This window comes from Cuculus canorus, chromosome 9 (assembly GCF_017976375.1).
Source record: "Cuculus canorus isolate bCucCan1 chromosome 9, bCucCan1.pri, whole genome shotgun sequence".
Taxonomy (NCBI): domain Eukaryota; kingdom Metazoa; phylum Chordata; class Aves; order Cuculiformes; family Cuculidae; genus Cuculus; species Cuculus canorus.
This window is the reverse complement of record NC_071409.1, coordinates 1392463-1418612: the sequence shown is the minus strand read 5'-3', so window position 1 is coordinate 1418612 and position 26150 is coordinate 1392463. Positions and strand designations below refer to the sequence as shown.

At 42.7% G+C, this 26150-nt stretch overlaps 1 protein-coding gene across 1 annotated transcript in view; it reads right to left on the bottom strand.

Moving 5' to 3' along the window:
• The window catches only part of ARHGEF4 (Rho guanine nucleotide exchange factor 4), a 184244-nt gene that overhangs the window by 42391 nt on the left and 115703 nt on the right, over positions 1-26150 (bottom strand). Inside the window, 1 exon segment of the mRNA XM_054074954.1 lies at positions 3683-3822. Coding sequence (XP_053930929.1) covers positions 3683-3822 — 140 coding nt within the window.

Below are 26150 nucleotides of genomic sequence, written 5' to 3'. Positions count from 1 at the left end.
TTAACAGAATTAAAATATGTTGTTCTGATTTCATTCTATTAACATTTTATCAATTTGGGGATTTTTCTTGTTTATATTTTAAATTTTATTTTAAACAAAATGGTTTACGTGCCCATCTTGTTTAAAATTGGCTGTGCTTGGAGGAGCACTGGGTGAGCCTAGAACAGCTTCCCAGAGAAAAGAGTTTAGCACAAGAACAATGCTTCAGAGACTTGACAGCCCCAGTTGTGAACTGCTCAGTAAGGCAAAAAAAGGGCTGCTACAAAATCTGCCGCTTTGGTATGTGGCAGACATATAGTTTGCGTTACTTCCTGAACATTCTTCTGTCTGAATTCCTATCTTAAATCAGAAACATATATGTTGGAATCAATTAGCTTAATTGCATCTTGTCAACAAGCACTGGTTAGCACAAACATCTGTAGCGCATTACAATACTGTCGCTTTAAACACAAGGCAACGGCATTACATATCTTAGATAAAATCCTGGCCTGCTGAAGCCAATGAGTCGTGCATTCCCTCAGGAACAAGACTTCACATACCAAATTCCAAACTTATCAAGTATAGAGCCATAAGAGATAAGGAAAAAATAGGGAGTCTTGCCGTTATCTCCCAAACATTTAGTACTTTGATTTCACAAGACAGGGACAGTGTGGTTCCCATAGGGCCGAAGGGGGCTAAACACTCCACATGTTGAACTCCAACAGCATTTCTTCCAAAGCACAGAACCATACGGACCCTACACAGCAGGACGGAACAAACTCTTTGTACGCATCAGGTATTTCCAAGCAAACAAGTCTAAGCCTGTTCGCCCAGGCCAATTACTTGATAAGCAGTATAGCTTTCCTCGTTATCAGGATGATGACTCGAGAGCTGGACAGGCAGGCTTTTTATATTCTTAATCCTTTGTGTTCTCAGCTTTAGTCCACATACAACACACAATACATCCTACACATAATATTTCTGTGCTGGAAGGAAAGAAGCGTAATACGTTTGCAGCATAGGTAAACTGTGGCAAGAGAAAAATCTAATTATGGTGTGGTAGGAAAGATACAAGGAGAGGATCTTTATCTGGAACAAACACAAAGTAAACTCCGCAAAGTACAACCTAAACACAAAAATCTCTTTTTGCAAGTATCAAGAATGCTTTTGAAAGAATGTCAAACAGATGCCCCAAGAAAATGACTTCCCCTGCCTCTTTTCTCATCCCAAACCCTTATTATTACTTTTTGATTGATTTTTGTTGGCTCTTATCCACTTTCATGCTGATCTTCTTAGGTGGGCTCTATACAACCTTCCCAGCTTTCTTTTATCCCCCTAGTCTTCTTGCCAGTAAATTATTCTAGTTTCATGAAAGGTTTCTTTTTTACTTCATAACCTTTTTCTCTTGATCCAAAATGAGCTAAAACTCAGTGGTTGGGCTTTTTGTTTTTTAATGCAACACTAGGTCTGCCAAATGCCTGAAAAATGTATTTCATCCTTCTCTATTTATTTGAAAGCTGCATCTTCCAAGAAGGCTAAGAATAATGTGGTTACCATAGTTTCCTTATCCACAACCAACAAAATGCAATTTGGAATACAATAAAACAAAGACAAGACTACTCACAAGATGCGACCAAATGATTGGACATTGATATCTTCACCCTACATCACTCCTAGCACTGCTACAGAAAATACTCAAGGCCCATCAATACTCACCTTCCGGTCCAGCAGTGAAGAGGAAGATAAGTCTCTTTGATTGCCAACTATTTGAGATATTTCAACTCCAACACTGAAGATACCTGTTTGTGTAAAATCCCTGCCTCATAAATTTAGTATCTCACCTCAGAGAGTTTGCATTTTACTGTTCTCTCTTGTTCCAGGAAGTGATTGTGTAGGAAAGCACTTCGCTAAGGTTCAGTGAAGCTAAATGATGGATTAATTACCCGTAGGAACCAGTTGACAAAGTAAATAATGGCCTGCCTGTTCTTACAGTTTTGTTGGCCCCTGAATAGGCAAGCTTCTAGGGAACAAGCCAAAAATAATCTTTTTTATTCCAGTCAACTGGCCAACACACCCCCACATGTGCTTCAAAGACTATACAAATTACACCTGCCTCGGACACATCCATTTGCTTTCCTGATTAGAAGTTAAATGATGGAATTTTACTATAATAAAATACACTTTTCTTAAAAGAAAGAAAAAACAATTGTTCTCAGTAATAATGAAAGAGAAAAGTACAATGTGCTTGATGGATGTACAGACCCACTGCTGAGTTAATCTTTTTCCTGATTTTAAAGAGCTGTAAAGATTTCCTTTAGAAAAGTAAAATATTTTGCATTTTCCTTTAAAAAATGGAAACAATAATCCAGATGTTCTTCTTCATGAGACACGCTAAGAAGAACTACAAAGGCAAGAACCTGAGTGGGAGGAAAGCAGAACCCACCTCCCACTCTCTCCCCACACGTTATAGGACTGACTCCTGTGGTGCCCGAGACTCTCTCACCAGGTAAACGTAGGAGAAGGCAACTCAAAATTTTCTGGTGTTCTACTAATTTTTTTTGCCAGTAACAACAGCCCAAAACAACTGAGGTTAGATGAGAAATCTCCGGCCATCGTTTGATAGCCTGTAGATGTAAGGAATGAGGGAAGGAAATGTTGCAAGCCTCTTCCTTCTCCTGGCACCCAGAGCTGTAGCGAGGGATTCTGAGCACTAGGAGCACGAAAGCTACTACAAGAGCATTTGATGTTGTTGTATTTGAAGAAAAGTTCTTTATCATTGTGTAGCTTTCTGGAGCTATTGCACCATCATTGCATATAAAAAACATACAGGCAGAGAGCTTCTGTCAACATCGAATCAGTTATACCTTAACCACATGAAAATATAATAGATCTTTTATTCTTGTGAAGGTCATGTAATGGTAATAAAGCACAAGGAAGAGAGAAGGAAGGCATAAAAGTGCAAGAGGTCACTCACGTGGTGAACATGCTCCACTCTTCCAATGAAAAAGCTCACTAGTTCACCTCACGGAAAAAACATTCTGTAACAGCGTGCCAGTTCTAACGCATCAGACAAAGCCATTGAGCTTTTGCAGAAAAAACATCTTAAATCCTGTTGATCAGTTGCTCATTGCATGGGTTAAAGTAAGTAGTGCATTTTTAAATCGCTGATCTTGAGTTAATCAGGGTCAGCCTGAGGAAAGAAAATATCTACAAGCACTGACTAAGAAGGTGTGCCTTTCACACCAATAAAGTGAATTTCCTCTGGAATAGGAAGAAGCAGTGACCAAGCCTACAGTAAACTTTGCATCCTTCTCATCTACCAATAAAGAAATACATAGATTAGGTTTTTTTTCAACACTGCCTTTATGCCTTCAGTACCCCCATTTCAAGTCTCACACCTGATCAGGCTGCTCATTAATGGTTTTAAACTTCCTGTCCAAAAACACCTAAGAGGACGGTTACCTGCTCATGACCTGTGGCTCTGCATTACCTTACCTCATTGTTTTCAACTGCCAAGGACAGCACCTTGATGGAGGGCTCAGGCTCTGTCATTTCCCAGTTGTAAGAGGTACCCACAGTAAAAGATATTTGAAGCCCCATCCACTTTGCCTTTATTGGTTTGGTTGTGGACTGCTTTTATAGTTCACAACAAGAACCAGCATCCTTCCTTTTCCTGCCTGTCAGAAACCAACCAGCACAATACCTCATTGATGGCAAGCTGCTCTCCACCTCCCCCAGGGTGGCCGTAGCGGTGGTTGGAGCTTCGGAAGTCCTCATACAGGTCTTCTTCACTTCCAACATCATCTGTCAGAGCTGTCTTATCCAGTGCCCCATCAGTGATCACTGCAACAACAAAAAGAACAAATTGGTAAAGCCCACAAGATCCTCAGCAGCACTTCATCAATTCTATGAGCTCGTCTGGGGTGAGGAACACTATAACACAGCATAAAGGAAAAAGAGGCAAGTGCAATACATAGGCAATATTAGCACACAATTCCATTCATGTTTTGTTACCATAAATGAGTGTCTTTTTTGAGACTGAGAAGTATGATTTTTTAAAAAAATCAACTGCTGCATGCTGCAAAGAAAAAAATTGAGTAAAAAACCAGACTCTGAAAAGGGTGCAAGGTGGAGATGACGCAAACATGATTTCATTATGACGTTGCCATGTTGACCGGAGACTTGACTAGGTTACAAGTTCACACCTGCCAATTTATGCCTTGATGATGATTATTTACCAAATGCTATCAGACCAAAGAAGCTCTCAGATTTTGGGAAAAACATTCACCTTCTTCTTTGTGCACACATTTATTTAATTTGAGAACCCTCTTTGTTGCCTAAAAGGGTGTCTGCTACAGAAGTGACCTCAGAAGGTTTCGCTTTGCTCAGCACATCCTGCATAAGGTATAGATAATTGAGGGTTAGTGACCTGTAGCTAGACCAAGCATTGCAGTCTCAAGATATAAACATCGGCCTGAGAGAAATTAAAAAGATAGTATTTATACTCCTTGGACAGAAGAAAACTCCATCTGACCTCACTTTTCTAAGGTTTCCTCAAGGTGTTAGCAAACACATTTCAGTGGTGTGTGGACCAATTGCTCATCCATCTCATACCTGTGTAGGCTACCAAGAATAAATTTTCTGGTCTCAAAATTTGTGGAAAATGCTAATGACTAAAGAAAACATTTGCTGATGTATTCATCTGGATTAGCAACTGCTAGGACAACAGTTTCCATGACAAAGAAGTGGGCTTCTCAAAGATTTTTATGCATGAAACAAGTAGCGAATGCAAACACGATGAAGAGAACAACAGCAGATATAATTAGAAATTTTAGTTTAATGGACTTAACATGCTACTGTAGTAGAACTGAATGAACACGCGGATATTGCTGTAGGCAGTCCTGCTGTCTTGCTGTCTGATTTATACATGATGTCACGCTCAAAATTTTTGCAGAATGGCTGAAAAAAGCTTTGAGCTTGGTCTTGGTGCTGGTTGGATAAAAAAAATCACCATTCAGAGCCTGGGAACACATAAGCCTGTTCTCGAGCCCTTGTTTCACTCAACAATGCAAGCACATCTTATGAGCCTAATTATGTCCATGGGCCAGGAATGCGTGCCTAAGGGTTCATTAGCCTATTAGTACCAGAAAGCAAAGCTCTCTCGCTTTCAGCTACGATCACCTTCACAACTGTCCCCTTTTGAGCTGATGCATGGCTGCATCTGATGCTGACAATGGTCAAAGCAATTCAGCAGATCATTTTCATAGAATCATAGAATCATTAGGTTGGAAAAGACCTTTGAGATCATCGCCTCCAAACGTACCTGTCCACTACTAAATCATATCTCTAAGCATTTCATTTACCCACCTTTTAAACACCTCCAGGAATGGAGACTCAGTCACCTCCCTGGGTAGCCTCTGCCAGTGCTTGATAACCTTTCTGGGAAGGAGTTTTTCCTAATGTTCAATCTAAACTTCCCCTGATGCAACTTGAGGACATTCCCTCTTGTCCTACCACCTGTCACTTGGGAGAAGAGCCCAGCACCCTCCTCTCTACAACCTCCTTTTAGGCAGCTGTAGAGAGCCATAAGGTCTCCCCTCAACCTCCTCTTCTCCAGGCTAAACAACCTCAGGTCCCTCAGCCGCTTCTCATAAGACTTGTGCTCCAACCCCTTCACATTGCCCTTTTCTGGACGTACTCTAGGACTTCAATGTCTTTCTTATAGTGAGCGGGTCCAGAACTGACTACAGGATTCGAGCTGCGGCCTCACCAGTGCTGAATACAGGGGCAGAATAACTTCCCTGGTCCTGCTGGCCACGCCGTTTCTGATCCAAGCCAAAATTTTCTGAAAGGCTGTTGAGGATCTCCATCGGTTTTGCTTTCACATGATCTACTGACAAAAAAACGGGTGTCTTTGAGCACTGACTTGATCTTTGGGAAAAGGCAGCAATTGCAGGGAGCCAGGTCTGGCGATCAGAATGGATGCTCAAGCACAGCGATGTTAGAAGCTAAAACTGTCTCACAGACGAATCACTGAGGGCTGGTGCACACCAACATTTTTCTGATGGAGGGTAAGAAAACATTTTTATCTGAACATGCATCCGCTCGTACTGAGTGAAGGGATTGAGTTGAGCCTTGTCTCACTGTGACAGGTTAGAACATGTTCTACAACCATCTGTTTGTCCCTCCCCTCCCACTCTTGATCCCTGAGCTATAGGGTTAGTCTTGTTTGTTTTGTGTCAGATCTCGTACAAAATAAAGTGCTGTCAGATGTTACAGGAAGACCCGCAAAGATCATCTTCGTCAATGCTTTCAGTCCATGGGATGTTTTGTCACGGCCACATCACTCGATTACTTCTAATCAAACAGCAAGGTTTAAATCCAGTGTAGCAGCTATCAGTTCAGCGCTGTAACTTGACATCAAAATGACTGGAGTATGAGCTATTTTTGAACTAAATACTTGACTGTTTATATGTCTTATTTATTTTGAATTCAATAAGCACACACAACATAGCAAAGACATAGTCATTGTCCAGACTTGGAACTCCACTGAATATTGGTGGCAGTTCATGACATGAAGGTGAGTATGAGCCCATGATTAAAGCAGAATTTTCTGTGGAAGCGTGTTACTATCCATCCATTCAATTTTAAGTGACATTTTACAAAGAATCAAGAATTCTCATAGCTTTGCTCTGACACGTTATATCATTATACAGGAGAATTTCTTTATAAAATACATGCCAGTAGTATGGATTGTATATAAACTGGTTTTGGGGCTAAACCTAGTCCATTAACATAAACCTTAAAATCAGCTGGTATGTCACTGGTATTATAATCTTATGTGGAATTACCGTGGGTTACACTTGAATGTATTTATTTATTGAAGAGCATTAAATTATCATTTTTCCTCTTACAGTGCCTGAAAAACATTTGTTTGACAGTAATGAACAACTTGCAGTGTATTAATACAGCAACAAAACCACATTAGAGATGTTTTTCAAAAACAAATAAAACTAAATCATTTATAAGAAGGGAGTTAGCAGCCACTTAATTCAAAACTTTCTTTGCACTCCTCTGATCTTACTCTTATCCCTTATTTTATGCACGGCTTCATTGCTTTTCCTGATGCATCTTCTGCTATTTTCATTGCTAAACGTAACTTTCAGTTTGAAAAATATTCATTGACATCTTTAAAGCTTTTGGTTTTTTCCTCCCACATTTTCCTATTTGTTCTCTGATCTGTGCTTAGATGAAAACGCAAAGGCTCCAGGGAGATATTTATCTGTATTACTTAAAATGCTCAGTACCTCTCGTAAGTGCCTTGAAAGCTGTGTTGGCTTTTACTAAAGATATGTTTTCCCTTCTCTGATCTTACCAAGCTCAGCAATTTTCTGCAGTTTCAAAACCTGCTAGTGCATTTTGGATTAGTTTTCCCGGCAGAAAAGTCTTCATGGATGTATTTCACCGAAGTTTGTAGTCATACAGGAGTTCTCAACCCTTGAGGAAGAATGTCCCAAGGTGGCCATTATACATTTCCCCAAACTAACTAAAGTTCTGTGGAAGAATAAAACTAATGAAAAATAAGAATTTGCTCTGAAAGAGCTTACGTGGGAGATATGATTACAAATAATAAACTGCTAGTCTGGAGCGGTGACCCAATGCACTAGAAATCCATCAAGGAAGAGGAGATTGAAGCCTTTTAATGTAGGGAGCGACTCAACACACAGAGCATAAACTAGGTCAAGTAGAAAAGAAGCAAGCACCATACAAAAATCTCTAAAGACAACTTAGCAGAGATTGCTGAAATAGTCTATCATTTTCCTCAAGAGCACAGCAGCCGTTGGACAGGCAGCTAGGAAGCTGCAGAGCAGTTGACTGGGATGCCTCATTCCCACACCTACAAGTGCTCATCTCCATTTAATGCTGGTATGGTCACAGCTGCCTTCTCTGTGTTTCTCAGAAACCACTGGTCCGAGCTGTCCCCACCAATCAGGCAGCACACCAAAGAGCATTGTATGTCCAAAATAACACCAAGCATCAACTTCTAGCAGACTTCTCCATATTTTATATGCCTGACTCGGTAGATGTCATTAAATATAGCAACAAATCCTGTAGACAGGAACTCAGAGGGAGTGGCACTAATATGTAGCACTGCAACCTTCAGTGCAAGTGTTAAAACTCTGCTTTATGTTGTTGTTATTCGAAGCCCAAGCTCAGGATTTATATTGTTGACGTATAAAAGCAATAGTAGCTCATGAAAGAATGCTGCACAAATCCTTTCTTACGCATCTGAATAGAGAACAAGGTGCCAAGAGCCTGGCTCCATGAAGAAATAACTCAGAATCATAGAATCACAGAATAGTTTGGGTTGGAAGGGACCTTAAAGATCATCCAGTCCCAACTCCCTGCCATGGGCAGGGACACCTCCCACTGGCTCAGGCTGCCCAAGGCCCATCCAACCTGGCCTTGAACACCTCCAGGGATGGGGCAGCCACAACCTTCCTTGGCCGGCTTTTCTGTAGCCCCTTCAGGTACTGGAAGGTCGGTCTAAGGTCTCCTCAGAGCCTTCTCTTCTCCAGGCTGAACAACCCCAACTCTCTCAGCCTGTCCTCGTATGGGAGGTGCTCCAGCCCTCAGATCATCTTTGTAGCCCTCCTCTGGACCCATTCCAACAGCTCCATCTCCTTCTTACATTGAGGATTCCCTATACCTTGATGATATGGAGCAGCAAAAGTCATACAAAAAATGGCACTGAAAACAGTGCCCAGTACAGGTGGTCAACATTCAAGTCCCTGAGCAGACAGCAATGAAAGTAAGGGACAGTCATAAAAACAAAAGGGAAGCATTCTATAAGCATCAAATAAAGCTTGATCAGAACTGTCTAGACCAAAAGGTCTGTGTGTTCAACCTTACGCCATCCTACAGGCTTTGGGCTGCAGGCATAAGCAGTCAGCAGTGGGAAGGACCCTGGCTGGGCTCTGTTATGCCCCCACCTTGCTGAGGGGGAGCATGTAATTTAGCAGCCCTACAGAGTTACAGAGCAATCCGTGTCACCAGAAAGCCTTTGGAGCTGTTATCAGCTCTGTGGTTTCACACAGAAGAGCACTCTGTGACCACAGTGAGAGAGGAGCCATACAATGGCCGCAGTACAAACCATGGCTCTACAACTCACAGCCACCCCAGCTGGTGGCCAGCCAGTTGCATCCTGCTTCCAGGTACATATGGATAACTCAAAATGCATACAGGCAGGTGCCTGGATAGTAGAATGTTTGCTCTTGGTCATGATCACACCTATTCAACACTAGAGAACAAAACAGCTGGGCTACACTGAGACATCCTCGGTCTTGTTAACCGACAAAGGATGATAAGGAGGGCATGTGTTGCTCATCTAAGTGGTGGGAAACCAAAAGAAGCTGGGATTAGAGGATCTGCTGAAGGTCACAGGCTAAAGATGAATATTCACTGTAGTCCAGAGTTCAGTTAAGACCAGTGTCACTTAGTGCAGGCAACATTGTTCGCCGAAAAATCCTACCCTCTCCCTAGAGAAACATAGAATAAATGTCTAGAACGGTTTCCTCACAGCAAATGGGCACTGCAGCCCCAAAGCTAGCACAGCCTCTTAACAGAGATCTCTCAAAGTCAGGCAGGTTTATCTCTCAGCTGGAATAAACCCCAGTAGTTCCCCACTGGCAAGGAGTTCCAGACGTGTGCGTGGGTCAGAAGCTTGAATGATGACCCAGGAATGATTGAAACCAGGCTAGAGGCAGTTCTCCCAAAATTTGGGTTATCCATTTTCACTTGACTTACAGCACACAGCTTTTGGGGGCAAGGCTGGGACAGCAATGCGTGATGACTCCAGACAGCTTTGAAATCCAAGAGCATCCAGAGTTTATTAACTGTACATTGTATTAATGACAAAGGGAACAACTTTGTGTATCTGAAGTATATCTCTTTCAAGTGTGCTTTTTCAGTACTACATCCACTCATTTATTTTGTCTCTCTAGCATTTACATTTAAAATAATTCACCGAAATAGCAGTAGGAGCCTGATTTACACTCACAGAGCAAATTAATTCAGAGCTAACAACATCATTCCCTCTGCCTCACTGAGCAGAGGCTGCAGTGGTTGTGTGCAGCGCCCACAGGAAAGTGCCTTACAGCTGGAGAAGGGATTCATTTGAGAGATTTAAGATGATAAACAAACAAAAGGGATGTGTGGGGTGGGGAAACCAAACCCAGACAACATTGCCCAGGTGAAAAGACCCCCTCCAGCCTACTCTCCATCCACTCTGAACTGCTAAGCCCTCACCTCCCTTTTCGAACAGCTGCCACAGCGGTGCCGCAGCCTCCATCAGTCCTGCTCTGAATTATGTGCTTCATTTATCAGCTGCTTGATATACGGAGGTCCCTACACAGCTGCCACAGTAAAATCCATCAGAGTGATGTCAACCCACTTCTGCCCCAGCAGTGCAATTCTACAGCTCTTTACTGTGCTGATGGAGCCTCTCACGTGATTCTGCTTATGGTTGTGGGCCAGTTTAACAGGAACAAGGAAGGCTGGTGGGGAATTAGCAACAAGGGAACCATGACCAGTTAGTACGAGCTTCATGAGGAGGAAAAAAACCAACAACAATCTGCAAAAAACAACAAACAACCAAGGACATGGGCCTGCAAAGCCCTGGAGAGCTAAGGTCCTCATGATGAGATTTCTGAGCAGGAAATGAAACTGTGGTCAGTGTATCTTTGAAGCAAAAAAAAATTACAGAACACAGGAGAGAAGCCAAAACTGTTTAAGTAGAGGAAGCAAGCTTTATTGCCTCCATTTTAAAGAAACATTAAGAAGGGAAAGGTTTCAACACAGAAAAGTTAAATTAGCATTTTGGTATAATGCCACAAACAGAACTGCTGGTGTGAATGAAACCAGTTCCTAATTAGATGAGGCAAAGAGCAAATCCATGCTTGAAATTAAAAAGAACACAGGTCTTCAACGGAAAGCTGAGTGCAGGTCCTCCGTGGGTCTGCTGGGCGCCTCACCCAGGGTAACATTCATCAGCAATAATACACTGAGCCACCCACTCAGGTTTCAAGAGTTTCTAAATCCCAATTAGAATCTAAATGACTCGCAGGGAGGCTTAAGGGAGTTCTTGGCTCTCTCGGGTAGCAAAGATAATTATGGGGAAGAGAGATGCGGATTATGAATGGCTCTGCAGCTCTGACTCCCACGTTACCACTTGCTACGCACTTGCAGCTTGATGCGCTTTGCCTTGGCAGACACGTAACAGAACTGCCCCCAGTTCCTGCCTTGCTGGTTGAGTGATGTTACGAGTGGGAGAAAAGAGGGGGAGCAGTTTAAGTAGAATTGAAGAAGAGTGGAAACAACGAGAAAACCAGATAGGAAATCACATAAATGTACTTTCTTTATCCAAAGCCTGTTCCTTTGTTGAAAAGCCCCTCTGTCGTGCTGCATACAAACTATTAACTCTCTGGCTGTGCTCCCGTCACAGCCACTGACTTGGGAAGAAAGCAGGCATGTCCTCCTACTCTACATATTTGTTGTTTATTTGCTCAGGTTTCATTACTCATCCACACCAACCTGTTTGGTCTCATTTTTCAGACCGATGTCTTTGGAAATGTTTACTTTACGCCTTGGCAATGTTTAACATGATGGGTTCAATTCTAGTTTAGTCCTTTAAGCCCTGTCACAATCTAAACATTAAACCAATCGTAGCAATCAGAACTAGCAGACAAATCCCTTCTAGTATCCAGGCACATTCTTTACTGTATCCCCAGTAGGATGTGCTAGTTGGAATACCTGGCAGGTCATCTTCTGCCCCAGCAAGTCTTACTCATTGACGTGGATGCTATCTAAGAGAGCTGGCAGGGAGTCGGGAGAGCAGATGAAGCCATCCACCATAAGATTTCAAAAGTTTCCTTTGTGGAAGCTAAAATGGTTGTATTTCTTATTTCTAACAGCTAACAAACACTGACATTCTAAACTCATGCTGATTTTTTACCTGTCCATTTAACACCGCTGCTTAGCACCGTGCCTGCAATGCCTTGAAGTAAAATTCAAACGCAAACCAAACTCCTTTCCCTTGAAGTGGAAAACAACAACAAGAAAGCTGCCCCTTCATGAGACAACTGCCTCCCAAAATCCTGACAGGCTGCTAGTTGGGAAACAACATCTCTGACACTGTCTAGTAGAGCATGATCAGAATCAATTCAGATCAGTGGTAATCTCGGCTGAGCTTTCAGCTCACCTGCAAAGATGGAAATTTTATGTCTGTGTCTCCACATCCACACATTCTTACCCAAAAGCATAACAAAAACTGAGGAAATTCAAGCAAATGAGCCAGGAAATCAGAACGATACTTATTTACAGTGGACATCACCAACTTCAGCAAACACAGGAGGTAAAAGCAACATCAAAGAGTGTTAGTGCAGCTGACAAGTCTGACAAACGTGAATTTGAAAGGGCTTTGTCAGTAACATTTCAGGCATCTGTAAAATTTATTTTTAGGAGAGCATCTGCTCCAGCTTTTCAAAACCTTATAGGCGCATGGCCCAGGTTGGAAGATCAGCAGTCTGGAAAAAAAAGACACACTGTTTTCTTAAAAGATTATTCCCACAGATTCCTCTATATGATCTCAACACCTGCACCTACTTTAGTGCACGGTTACATGTGGTGTCACTCTTCCAGGTCACCTTTGGGCTTCTCTCGTCTTTTACTTGCATGAGTTTGTGAAATGTGCCTGTGGGAACACTCAAACGAAGAAGCCACACTATCGTACTGCTCCTGAGCCTTAACCCTCTGCTGTCATTTAATCTGAGTTCATCTGAACAAAAGCCCCAGTTTATGTTCAAACATACTGTTTAGTTTTTTTCCTTCTCCTCCAGAAAGCAACCAAAAAAAGCCTCAACCAAGTTGGACATAACCAATGCTTCTGGTTACCATCAGTCCTCAAAGGAAAGCCTTGAATAGAAAACATTCTTCCATATTGTCTCAGGAATTGTTATTCTTCCTACCTGCATCTACTTTCCAGGGACTTAAATCAGGTTTCTTAATGCCAGTGCTGTTATGTCCCAAATCTCACGCTGCCCTTGTCTATTTTAATTGTATTGATTCAGCGGTGATGTTTGCTTCACGTCTAAAGCAGCTTCCTAAGAGCACCCATGGGAGAGTGTTAGAAACCCAAGCTACCATAGACTCTCATAGTGCCTACTTTCTTCTACCTGTTACTTTACTAAACATACTGCAGGAAATTTCAGTTGATTTTTATTTCCTAAGATTTTGTGCTTTTATTATGTCTTTACATCCAAGCACACCCTCAGAAGGCCAAGAGCTTGGAAGCTAAGTCTTCGCTAAAGATTTTGTTGCCAAAAAGCACACAGTTTTCTCAGTCTTAAGTCACGGTCTAGAAATAAGAAAATTCCACTATACATTAAGCCGTAACTATTGGCCTGGAAAATACCACACTGTAAAGAATGGTTAAGCTCAATTTGATTGGGAATTGTCACTGGGAAACAAAATGATTCATATGACAAAGTCATTACAACGTTGCACGCAGTCATGCCAACTTTGCATGGAAATATCAACTTCCTTACACTATTTTCACAACAGTCAAAACTGAAGACCTGGGTCTTTCCTCTAACAAAGTGCTCCACACTGTTACTGGAACAACAAAGAATGAAGAATTAAAAACCTTTGGCAATGCAGCCACCTTCGGTGAAGGCGAAACTATTTAATGTTGGAAATGGGGTTGAAATGGGGTTGGCGATACCTACAGCACACTGGCCGAGATGATGAATACCACAGACGCACTGGGCACATTCTGTTTCCAGCAAACTCAGCACAAAGAGCCTCCGTTTGGTACTTTTGAAAAGCAGGCTGTTTAGATAAGTGTCTGAAGACGGATTTAAGAGGCTGACTTCAAACACTTCAATGTGAAAAATGTGACCTTTGTTTTTCCCAGAATCCCGCACGCTGCTGTAAATCCAGCCCTTATCTTTGTGAAGCTATCCAGTCTGACAAGTGGTTTATATCTATGATCATGTACCACAGAAGTAATTAAAAAAGAATACCATGAGAAGACTTTCAATTGCTCGTGTGCATTATCAGGAATGAGTCTCAAGGGGCAGAGAGATTGTTTTGCTGGCATTATTGTGAATGGCCAGTCTTCATGTGACACACCACAGATCATCTGGTTTCACACTGGGGCTACTGTCTTTTCATTAAAAATACTGGTAAAACTGCTTTACCTTTAGGTACTCCCCCCCCAGCTCAATTTGTATTTTAATCTGAGTTCTAAGAAAATCCCTGAGATCAAGCTACTAAATATTTCCGAAGGGAAAACAGGAAATCAAGGATTAATGTCATTTAACTACATTTGTCGTGATAGCTAAGGGATCAGGCTCCTTGCAGCATACGATGGGATCACACAACAAAGAAGGCAAAGTCAAGCTCTGAGTTATTGGTTCTTCTCTGGTGTTATTCAGGATAGATTTGGGAGATCAGCTCTGAGTGAGCTACAGGAGAGATGCTGGAAATGGCCAAGCATAATCCAGTTTTTATATTCTGGGTAGACAAGGGCACAAGAACATCTCCACTGGAAGACGGGTGCAGAACAGGAGGGTGGGAGGATGGTGCAAGTCTCTTGCCCTCTGACGACAACTACCTGAAAGGAGGGTGTAGAGAGGAGGGAGCTGGGCTCTTCTCCCAAGTGACAGAGGACAGGACAAGGGGGAATGGCCTCAAGCTGTGCCAGGGGAGGGTCAGACTGGACATTAGTAAAAATTTTTCACAGAAAGGGTCATTAAGCACTGGCAGAGGCTGCCCAGGGAGGGGATGGAGTCACCATCCCTGGAGGTATTTAAAAGATGGGTAGACGAGGTACTTAAGGATATGGTTTACTGGCAGATAGGGCTCGATGATCTCAGAGGTCTTTTCCAACCCGCTAATTCTATGATTCTCATTGCATGGATGGGATTGTGCTTCACACCAGCTCCAGCTGCAGCCCCTGCACCAGTCAGCCCTCACTACCTCTCCAGGGCCTCCAGACTTCCGTGCCAGTGATGGATGAGAAAACAAAACACTGCAATAAAATAATTTCAAACTGTACATGGACAGCAATATTCTTATGAAATATATTTAAGAATTCAAGGACAGGCCTTACAGCTGTATACATTCGATACTGTTCATACTGCACCAGGAACAGAGCTGCTCACTGTGAAGTATTTGCTCCCTGGGAATCTGAGGGAGCACATCTGATATGTTACTGCAAATCAAATGAAAGAATTAAGGTCAAGTTACTAAATCTGTTGATTGATGCATCTCAATAAATTTTCAAATATCATTGGGGAAAAAAGAGATTTCACATACAAAAATTTTAAATTTCCTAGGAAAGTGGTGCGAGAAAGTATTGCAGAGTGTCTTCACAACATTCAGCTCCAGGCTGGAATTATAGCTGACGGTCTCAGATGCAATCTCATCCCACAGCAACAAAACTCTTCCAACTCTTCCATTATTCCTCTTGGAATACATCAAGTATTCAATGCAAAGCTATTATTAATCATCCCTTTAAAAGGGAAAAGCATTCTGGCAAGGTCGTCCCGGTCAGGGTGCCTTTAATGGTTAAATTCATTACTTAGGATGTTTACTGTGGGCTTCAACAAGGAAATAAGAATAACAGAATCGGTAAGATCAGCATTTCAGCAACTCATGAGCCCAAGACGCTAAGTGTGCATTTTGAGCTATGAATTCAAAGTGACAAGTTACCACTTACAGATCATTGAATGCAACATTTTGGAAGCTTTGGAGACTGATTTAAAAGTTGAACCCACCTAACTGGAGATGGTCAAATTAAGTGGCAAAAGTATATTAACACAGAAGCAACATAATCTCAATGCTAACTAATAAAAGAACATCTGTGATTAGCCGTAACCAAACTGAACAAGGTCTCTTAGAAAGGTAAGAGAAGATTCCATTTGCCAATGAAGTTCCAAGGAAAACTAAAACAATCCATCCATATTTACCAACTGATTATTTTCCCCATGAAGAAAACTCCTACAGAGAAGGATGTGGTTGAGGTATATTAAAAAAATGAAATGAAAGGGCTACTTGTAAGTATCTCCTTATTCTAAGACAGCTGATGGCATAGCCTGGGTGAAGTATAAACACAAAATCTGTCAGTTTAGGTTATATTTCTACGAAACCAGGCTGCTGGCTTATTTTCCTATTCATCTTGACTGATTCTGTGCGGTTGCATCTTCCTTTAAGTTAAGGCACAGCTGTTGTCTCTGTCATGTAGATGTAAATAATTATTTTTATTTTCAGCTGTGGTGGTATTCCCCAGCACCAAAAGCCCAACTTCATCATTTCTGAGTGACAGACTATGTGATGCAGGATTATTACATCAAAAGACAACGCTAAAGTATCAATAAAGGAAAGAGCCCCCCAGGAGACAACTGTCAGAAGATACAAATTTCTTCCTCCAATATGAAAAAAAAATAAAACAACCCCTCTAAACCAAATTCCCAGACGACGTCTGCCCAGGCTGGGAAGCCATCTGTCTCTGCTTTGACAGTGGCCACTGCTCTCAGCAGTAAAAGCATTTGTTTAATTTGACAAATACGGGGTGTGTAAAGAGTGACCTGAGAGGACAGAAATTCCAGCAGGGCAAGGTGTGTACTGCTCGCTGTGCTGCCACGCACACCGTGACAGGTTGGAAGAGGCTTTCCTTAACAGCCACTTGACCTCTCCTTATTGTTTCCTAGAAGGAATCGTAGGAGATGCTGCTCTGCTGCTATAGAGTACTGCTGATGTATTCCAAAGGACCTTTAAAAAGAGAGTTATTATAGTGATTAAAATCAGCGAGTGAGACCCATAGCACGTACTGGGGATCATGGAAGTTTACTGTCCTGTAAAATTCATGCAAAAATTTAGGATGCGTCGTTAAGTCCACAAGGCCATGTGGGTGTGGCAATGACGGATATTCCACTCACATACATCTGGGATTTGGCACGTTGCATTCAGAGCGTGTGGCTAAACTGCAGCACACAGCATCAGTCTGGCTTAGGGGGTGATGCCGCAATGCAGCCTTTGTGATAGCCTAGAAAAGCAAAATGATTAACAGACCTCATCCCTTGTTCTCGCTGGAGATAGCCAGCACCGCTCGCAGCTGCAATCCTACCCACGACAATGGCAAATGCAAAGAGGATACTCTTTAGCCATTCAGTTATGTTCCTTTACTTGCACACTAGTCTGAAGTAAACTCACAAATTAGCTTTGTGTTCAGAGCAACAAACTGCGCTGACCCCCTGATCTCCTCTTTTTTTTCTCCAATTCTGCAGCTATCTGAACAAAATCAAAAGATGAGAGAAACCACCCTGTAGCAACCTCCTCACCTTCACCTGCCTTGGTCTTGTAGAGCTCTAAATTCCACCATGTCAGACAGCAGCCCTTCCACGGAGGCTGTCACGCAGCTGGCAGAGCCATTTGACATGCAGGTGATGTATATAAATCTCTTTACAATCCCATATCCTTGCACATTCATTAATAACATTTCTGTCTGCCTTCTTTCCTTTCAAACACAAATGCAAAGTACAGGCTCCGAAAATCGGACTCTCTTCCTCTCGAGTCCCTTTCTGAACTCAGCAGGTGCGATTCTACTGAAGGCAGGAAACTACCATTTCGAGACTATGTTCCTGGCATCTGCTTATCTTTCCTGCTGAAAACACAGCGGATGTCATCAAAGCGTATCAGAACTTAAACAATCCCCTTGAGCCCAGCATCCCTTTGCTGTAAATGCAGTCTGAGCTTGTTTGAACTGGAAATTGTTGTTCTTGGCGATAATTGCTCCGTACACAGTACTGTCTCCAATCAATTCCAGGACACACATTCTGAGCTGTGTGTGCTTTCATTACTAACCTCACAGTAGCCTTAAAGGTTTGAGCTCGTTCTCTTCACTGAGCTGCACAAATCTTTATAATCTCAAAAATGTCAACAGCAAAACAATTGAAACAGGCACAATTTTACTTGCCTTGTTTCAATACCTCATGGCATTCCCGGACTGATAAAGCTTAGAAAACTCTTTCAGAGGTGAGGGGAAATTGTTCCCCACGTACATGCATTTCTTTTAATGGTGAACAGACTGAGCCTAGAATCATAGAATCATAGAATCATAGAATCATAGAATCACCAGGTTGGAAAGGACCCACTGGATCATTGAGTCCAACCATAGATGGAAGGGGCAAAAAGAAGAGATGAATTCACAACTAAATAAGGTATTAGCAAAGAGATTATAAAAAGTATTATAATTAGTACTCCCATTATAAATAGTAGTCCCACTTCAGAGCCACAAAATAACATCATTTGATGTTAGGCTTCCCATATCTCGGCAGAGGTGAAAGCAACATTATAGGCACAATATGTGAATTTTTCACTTGTACCCATCATTTCTCATCACATTCCACAGTGATGGGGACCACCAAAGGTATGAGCTGTCATTTTGGAGTTGAGTTGGGTACTGACAGGTGAAATTCAGGAAGGTTTGGCACTCCAAAACTAAGGTCATTGATCATCACAGTTCCAATGACTCCACCACCAAATCTACCACTTCACTTTTTAGCCAACTCCAGTGTAATCAGTCTGTTGGGAGTCAAGGAAGCTTGTTATCAGGATGTTCTTCTTCTGAGCAATGGGTTCTGGGATTGGTAACAAAGACTGTGGTTGATGAAGAAATTGTTAAGTTTCCTCAGTTTCAAAATTATGACAGCTGAAGAACTGATCTGGAAATTATGAAAAGGCAGCTTCTACGCTCCCGGTGACAACGCTGCAGGCATGGATGAATACCAAGTACATTAGATCCTCCTGGCCCCAGCTATTGCTAGAACACATGAAAAACTGACCCGTGAAATCAGTCAGCCCCAAGCAAGAGCCGAGTTTGGTCTGTGTGACAATGGCTTCTTGAATGATTAATCTTTCCCTCTCCATTCTGGAGAATGGAAGTCATACAAGCCCCGCTCTCGCCACAATTGATGCCATTTCCTCAACTGAGCATCCAATTTTTTCCTCAGAATAGTCTTTGAAACACAACTTGTAAAAACGGGAGAAATTTTCTGGGATTTGGTTTGTTTGGTTTTTTTTTGGTGGAGTTTTTGTTGGTTTTAGGTTCATGAGGTTGTTCTCCTTTTGTGTCTATTTCAGTCTCCTGTCAATATTTTCCTAGACAAAACATTTTAGGCAGAAGTATTTCTCACATTAAAATTCCAATATTTCCAAAGCTGAGAAGAGAGCAAAACCCCAAATTATACAAAATGCAAAGACACTCCAGAGCAGACGCTGTCCCCAACCCACCATAAAGGCAAGATCACACCAGGAGTTAGCAGCAAGAGAAGTGAGGATCAAGGACTGCCCAGCGGACTCACAAACAGCAGCAGCTGTATCTGATATTAGCAAGCAAAGTGGAGGAAAGTTGCAGGCTGCATCATAACAATCCCATGCAGGGCTACAGGCCTGGGGAAGAGTGGCTGGAAAGCTGCCTGGAGGAGAAGGACCCGGGGGGTGTTGGTTGACAGCAGTTGAACATGAGGCAGCAGTGGCCCAGGTGGCCAAGAAGGCCAACGGCATCTTGGCTTAGATTAGAAACAGTGTGGCCAGCAGGAGCAGGGAAGTGATTCTGCCCATGGACTCAGCACCGGTGAGACCGCACCTTGAATCCTGTGTTCAGTTCTGGGCCCTTCGCTCCAAGAAGGATGTTGAGGCTCTGGAGCGTGTCCAGAGAAGAGCAACGAAGCTGGTGAGGGGCTGGAGAACAAGACTGACGAGGAGCATCTGGGGGACCTGGGGTTGTTTAGCCTGGAGAAGAGGAGGCTGAGGGGAGACCATATTGCTCTCTACAACTGCCTGAAAGGAGGTTGTGGAGTGGAGGGAGCTGGGCTCTTCTCCCCAGTGACAGGTGATAAGACGAGAGGGAATGGCCTCAAGCTGCATCAGGGCAGGTTCGGATTGGACATTAGGAAAAATGTCTTTACAGAAACGATTCTCAAGCACTGGCAGAGGCTGCCCAGGGAGGTGGTGGAGTCCCCATCCCTGGAGGTGTTTAAAAGACAGGCAAATGAAGTGCTCAGGGATATGGTTTAGTTGTAGACGGGTACGGTTGGACTGAATGATCTCAAAGGTCTTTTCCAACCTAGTCAGTCTATGATTCTATATCATGAACAGATCTACTTCCCCCAAAACGACCCCTGATGAAAAATATTTATTCCCACCAGCTATTAATTTATACTTCCAGCATTAACGAGTGAGGGTATTATTTCCCATACTCAAGCAAACTGTCACTTTCATTGTATGATGTGGAAAAAGCAGAGCAAGACCAAGCATGCTGTTGAATAGAAGGACAAGCAAACAGAGACTCCTGACCATCACAGTACTGTTTGACTCCAAATGACTTTTCTTTCCCAGGCTAAGGCACATCTACAAACAGAAAATTCTCCTTTGCTTTTAAGAAAATAAATTTAAAATTTGTACTCGGTGCATACCCTTCTCCAACTACGATCATCAATATATTAAGTAAAAATACCCTAAAACTACAACTACTAAAACCTGAACTGAGGATATGCTGGAATTCCTCCGAATTCACCAATTTTCCTTTTCAGAATCACTGGGTAAACACAGCAAGGAAGAGAAGATCTTTGACCAAATCAGCATAGTCTTCATCCTTGCATCATCTGAAGGCTTTTACAAGGTGATGCCAGCAGGACATTCTGCTTGTTTTCTCCCCCTTACCCAAGGAAGGGGAACACATCCCCCGGCCCTGTAGCCACAATTAATATGCTCTAAAAGGGCCAGATTCCTTCCTGCTACCACTCAACATAAGATAACTACTACAAGTCTCTACTTTAGCAGGAGGAGAGGATTTGGGCTTTGGAAACAACATCTAAAGCCACATAAATTTATTCCAGAAACCAGTTTGAACCAATTCAATTACAGGAACAAGCCCCTTCGGTCTCTGAGTAATGGACTGCATTTATTCAGTGAGAAGAAACAGGCAAATTTGGGCTTGAGAGAACAACTTGTAAATTGTATTTCCAGGCCCCAAGAGCAGCTCATGGTCAGCTCAGATGAGAAAGATGTTGAGAGCCTGCTTCAATTTTCCCTTGGTCCAGCAGTTGATTTACATCTCCTTCAATCCTTCTCCAATTATCTCCCTGCTGTAAGACAACCAAAGTCTGCAGCTGAACGCAGCTACTTAGAGATAACACTCAACAACGTAGAGATGGCCCTGGAGGCATTAGAGCAGCATCGGGAACCCTGGCTCTCAGTGTGTATACAATACCATTTTTAGTATTTGCTGACCCATGTTAAAGAAAGAAAGCGGTCAGGAAGGCAAGAAAATGCAGACATAGTGAAGCATTGCTGGAAGACAGTCAGTGCACAAGACAGCCTACCAAAAATTGCGTGTACCATTAACCACTGAGCAGCAGTTTGATGCTGAAAACATTCCTTGATAATTTTTGGCATCTGGATTCTCTCTCCTACACACCAGGAACTGATGATGTCAGTAAAATGTTAAGTGCTATCATACCTAAATTAGTCACGAGTGATGTTTTTTGCTAATTGGAACAGAACAGAATCTTATCACAGATAAGTTCTCCAAGACAGGGCACTAAGCTATCTAGAACCCCATTCTGCTACTTCCTCCCTACATGTATGGGGTAATTTGAGTTATCTATGGGACCATGCAGATACTTTACTGAGTTCTACAACAGTCACAATTCAAACACCTACACAATATGCCACCGAAAGCAGAAAGGGGACCTGTAAAGTCATCTCCATCCTTTACAAATACATAAAATGCTTTTAAAAACATGACAAGTTAGCAGGAAATATCATGAAACCATAGCTGTGCTCCTAACTGTGCGGAAAGGATTTAATCCAACTGTTTCCAAAGCAAAGAATATCAGAATGGGACCAAAATATATTTACTGTGCAGTAATAAAACAAAAAGCTTGATGAAGATAATTACTTGAATTGCACCTCAATGCATAGGTAGTGGACCGGCATTCATTTTGATCTTGTAGACAAAAGACAAGACTGGAAGAGAACCTCAAAGTCTTCTTGCTAGTCTATCTGCTCCAAAGCCCAATCAACAGCCATAGTAGCTTTTGAGAACAAAACTCCTTCTCAAGATGCTCACTGATTGATACTTCACAGCCTCTTCACATAATCTTTTCCCAGGGCTTTTCTGAGCATCCAGCCTCACTCGTCTTTGCTACAGATTTCCCTGCCCATTTTACTCCCCAGCAGTCCCCATTATAATAATCATTCCCTTCATAATATCTTCTTTAGGTGTTTCAAGATTCATGTCTTTCCTCATTCTTCTCTACTACACATTCTTAAAATCATCCAGAATTCTCCTCTAGGTCACATCCCCCACATTACTCTTCTTATTTTTAACTGGATTCTTTCCAACTCATCCCACAGCATTCTGATGGTGGTGCCCAAGAATATGTACTACATATCCTTTAAACTACACATACACTTAGGAAGTCAGCCTACACATTGTCTCATACTTAAAGGTAGGCACATTCGAATTAGAGTGTTATGAGCACAAGTCTGCGTTACGTGAAATTATAGAGAAGATTAAGGTCGCACATTTTAGACTGGACTGGCCAACAAGAATAGATTTGCCACTCAAATTTAGTCAAATTAAGGGCACTGTGCCTCTGGACACCAGTAGGCATCGCTCTCTTCATGGAAGTTCATTGCTGTTCCTTGGGAAAGGTGTCAGACAGTCACACACCTGCTCTATAAACCCAGTGCAAAGTGTTCGAGCACAATCCTGCTCTGTAATTTGGAAGCGCCATGATTCACTGTACCTCCCTTGAGCTGCATCGAGCACATGAAGCACAGTCACAGGTATCCACTTTGGCCTGAACTTCCCACACACTCCTCCCTAGAGCACTGCCGAACCTGGATGTGTCTCGTTTTCTCTTATTTACTGCAGCTCAGTCGGATCCTGGAAAGAGATCTGTCAGTTCTTGTTGTGTGCAGCTCAGTGACCTTCAGGACATGCTCTTGCCACTGAGCATTTTGTTTAGCAAAGAAGGGAGGAAAAAAGCACAGAGCCAGGGCCCTGCCTTGTGAAGAGTCATACCATTGATGACCTGCTCTCCTTCATGCAGAAGTGCAGACAGAGTATTCCCTTCCCTTTTTCACTACCCAGTTAGCTTGACTATAAATGTGATTGCACAGATAAACATCCACAGCAAGAGATCATTTCCCTAAACAAAGTAACTGCTGCCACCAAATCACCATGTGATGTTTTCACTAGAAAAGCACAGCCTGCACTGCTGTGTGACATTCAGCTTTTAATTATCCACCAGCAACAATTTTTCAGATATTATTATTATTTGTGTCAGTTAAAGTTCCCTCTGTAGATAAAACACAGGTCCTGTCGAATACCATCGTTAGGAGCCCTCAGTGCAGCAGGTTAAGAAGCTGCTACTTGATTCCTGCTGCGGCAGAGGCTGAGGTTAAGGGGAGCTGCCCAAGCAGTCCACAGGCTTTAGATGGGCTGAGAGCACACCAAGAGCTCGGTGCACTTTGGTTCCCACAGGCCCCAAACGGAAAAGGACACGGGAAGCAGGAGGTTAGGACAATCTGATGCACAGCAGCAGATCAAGCAGTCACTGGGGCACAGCAGGGAGGGAGGAATGCTTAGGGCAGAAATTCCTGCTGAGCAGAACACTCCCACTTGGTCTTTTCTCCAGCCAAGGGGAACAGGGAGAAGCTCAGTTGGAGGGGGCAGAACGACACTTTCTCAGCCTACATCTCTCACTGGACTTTGAAAGATTTTGACTGGCAAGGTTTTCTTTGACTGATATTCACTTGTGCAACCAAGGACAGAAGAGCTGCACTGGATAACGCTGCCTCGCTCCAATCAGCCCATGGCTTCTCACTGGCTGTTTGTCCCAAGCAGCTGTTGGCAGTCAGAGCACAACATGTAGCCTCAATTCAAGCACCATTAAGAAATTGCTCCAGCCAAGCTGCAGTTTGTATTTTGTTCTCTCAATAAATCTGCTTGTTGATTTTGCTCCGATGCCACACCATGCTTACGACATGGTATGGAAAACAGAGAATCCAATGGCCTGGAGCCCCTCAGCCGATGCTGACTATGAATTCAGTTAGGTGTGCACCCAAATTCTACTGCTCTCCTTGCTCCTAGGACAGGCAGTGCACCAGGGCAGCAAATGGCATAGCTTTTTTCGGTTGTATTGCATCTGGTATCTTGTGGCCACCAGAACAGCAAGGCTGTGCCAGGGTCAGGAATGAAGTTATTAATTAAAGGAGCGTCTCAGCTTCCAGTCACGGTACATGCATCAGGAAGCACAAGGTAATTTTAAAAGTTTTCATTCATGTCTGGAAGGATCAATATGTAAGTTAGCCCAGAATGACCCAGCTCCAGGAGCACGGACACATCAGGTCACTGTTTCAGCCAGGTTGATTAGCCAGGCTGTTAACCACTGTCCCTGTCACAACCTGGCCATGAGGATCTAACCCACACAGACATATCTGCTCACATGTAACTCCTTGGAAGTCTTTAAGAGTGCTCTGTTTTGACAGGGAAGCTGACTTTCAAGCTTACCATCCACAGATCTTTCCAGGAAAGAAATACCGAATTCTATTTAAAGTCTTGGTAAAATAGAGCCCACAACAAACCAAAATTGAAGGCCAAAGGCATTTGAATCTTTTGCTCACCTTAGTATACAAATCTTCTGTATAGTGGTGACTGCAAACCAGACATGTCACAAGTGAGTAAGAGCTCAGCAGTCCAAGTAAGTGGATCCCGATTCAAACTATGCCACAGCACAGTCTGGAGCAGAATCTGGTCTGCCGGCCTCCCAGCCCCAGGTCCTGGAAATGTGTCCTTGGCTGCCCTCTTATTTTTTGCCCCATGTCTTGAACTTCACTCCCGATTTTAGTATAGCCTTACGCTCAAGCACAGCAAGTGGGGACTGTGGGCTTGGAAGATGTGCCTGTTTACAGCTTTCTGATCTTGCTTAAGCAAACAGTGTTTTGAAAGAATGGGAGTTACAGGCCAGAAAAGAGCACTCGAGCTGCAGACTAATCTTTAAAATAATTGAGGAAGACATTCCTCCACTTGTTTACACTATTTAGGTCATAACTGCAGCCTTCCTCTCTTCCACGTAGTCTTCAGTGAGGAGGAAGACAAGTGATCAGCAGCACAGGAACTCGGATGCTTCCTGGAATTGTTGGGGTTTAATGCAAATAGATAAACCCCAGGCTCTTGCAGAGCTTTTTGCAGCACAATCAAAAGCTGCTAACAGACCAGCTCAAAATAAAACATTCTTGTGCTTGCCTGGTTACAACGAACATGCAATAACCTCTAAGATGCTAGTGCCAAGAGCATCAATTTTCCTCATTGCACATGTTTTATATACAGCAATACGTTATTAAAGCTCCACAAAAGTCACATCTTATTCATGTTCCATAATCTTCCCTTGGAAACCATTTTGCTGTCCAATTACTTCAAGAACACGATGACTTTTTCCTACACAATGTGCTCAGTATGAGCATGTTCCAAAATTTTAACAGGATCTTTTTTTTCTCAAAAAAAAAAAAAAGGCTTTGAATATCTCCTTCTGTTGCCATCATGCAAAGAGACTTCAGAGTGGATGAGAACACCACTCTACTGGGCAATTTCAGCACACAGATCCTCCAAAAGGGGACAAACTGTGACAGTAGAAAGCCGAGCCAAGTGATTTGCCAGTAACAGCACTGAAACTCAAGCAAGATCTCCTCATCCTTACTTCTGCAGGTTTTGCTGCACCACTAACTCATGTCTGCCATTGTCTGCGCTCACACTCACTCAGGACTAAGTATTAATACCTGCCAACTGCGCTGCTGCACTTCCCAGTAAAACAGCTCCTGGAGCTCTTACCATTGGGAGAAAGACTCCCAATATCATGGATTTTGTAAACAAGCCTGAAAACTCACTTGTTTTTATAATCATCTTATACAACAGCTATCAGCCACGGCAACATCCTTTCAGGTTATAACGTTCCAAGATGTGCAGGCAGGTTATCCCCGCCTAAGGCCACTCTTCTACCACTTGTAAAAATATTAATAAAAATACCTAAGCAAGGGCT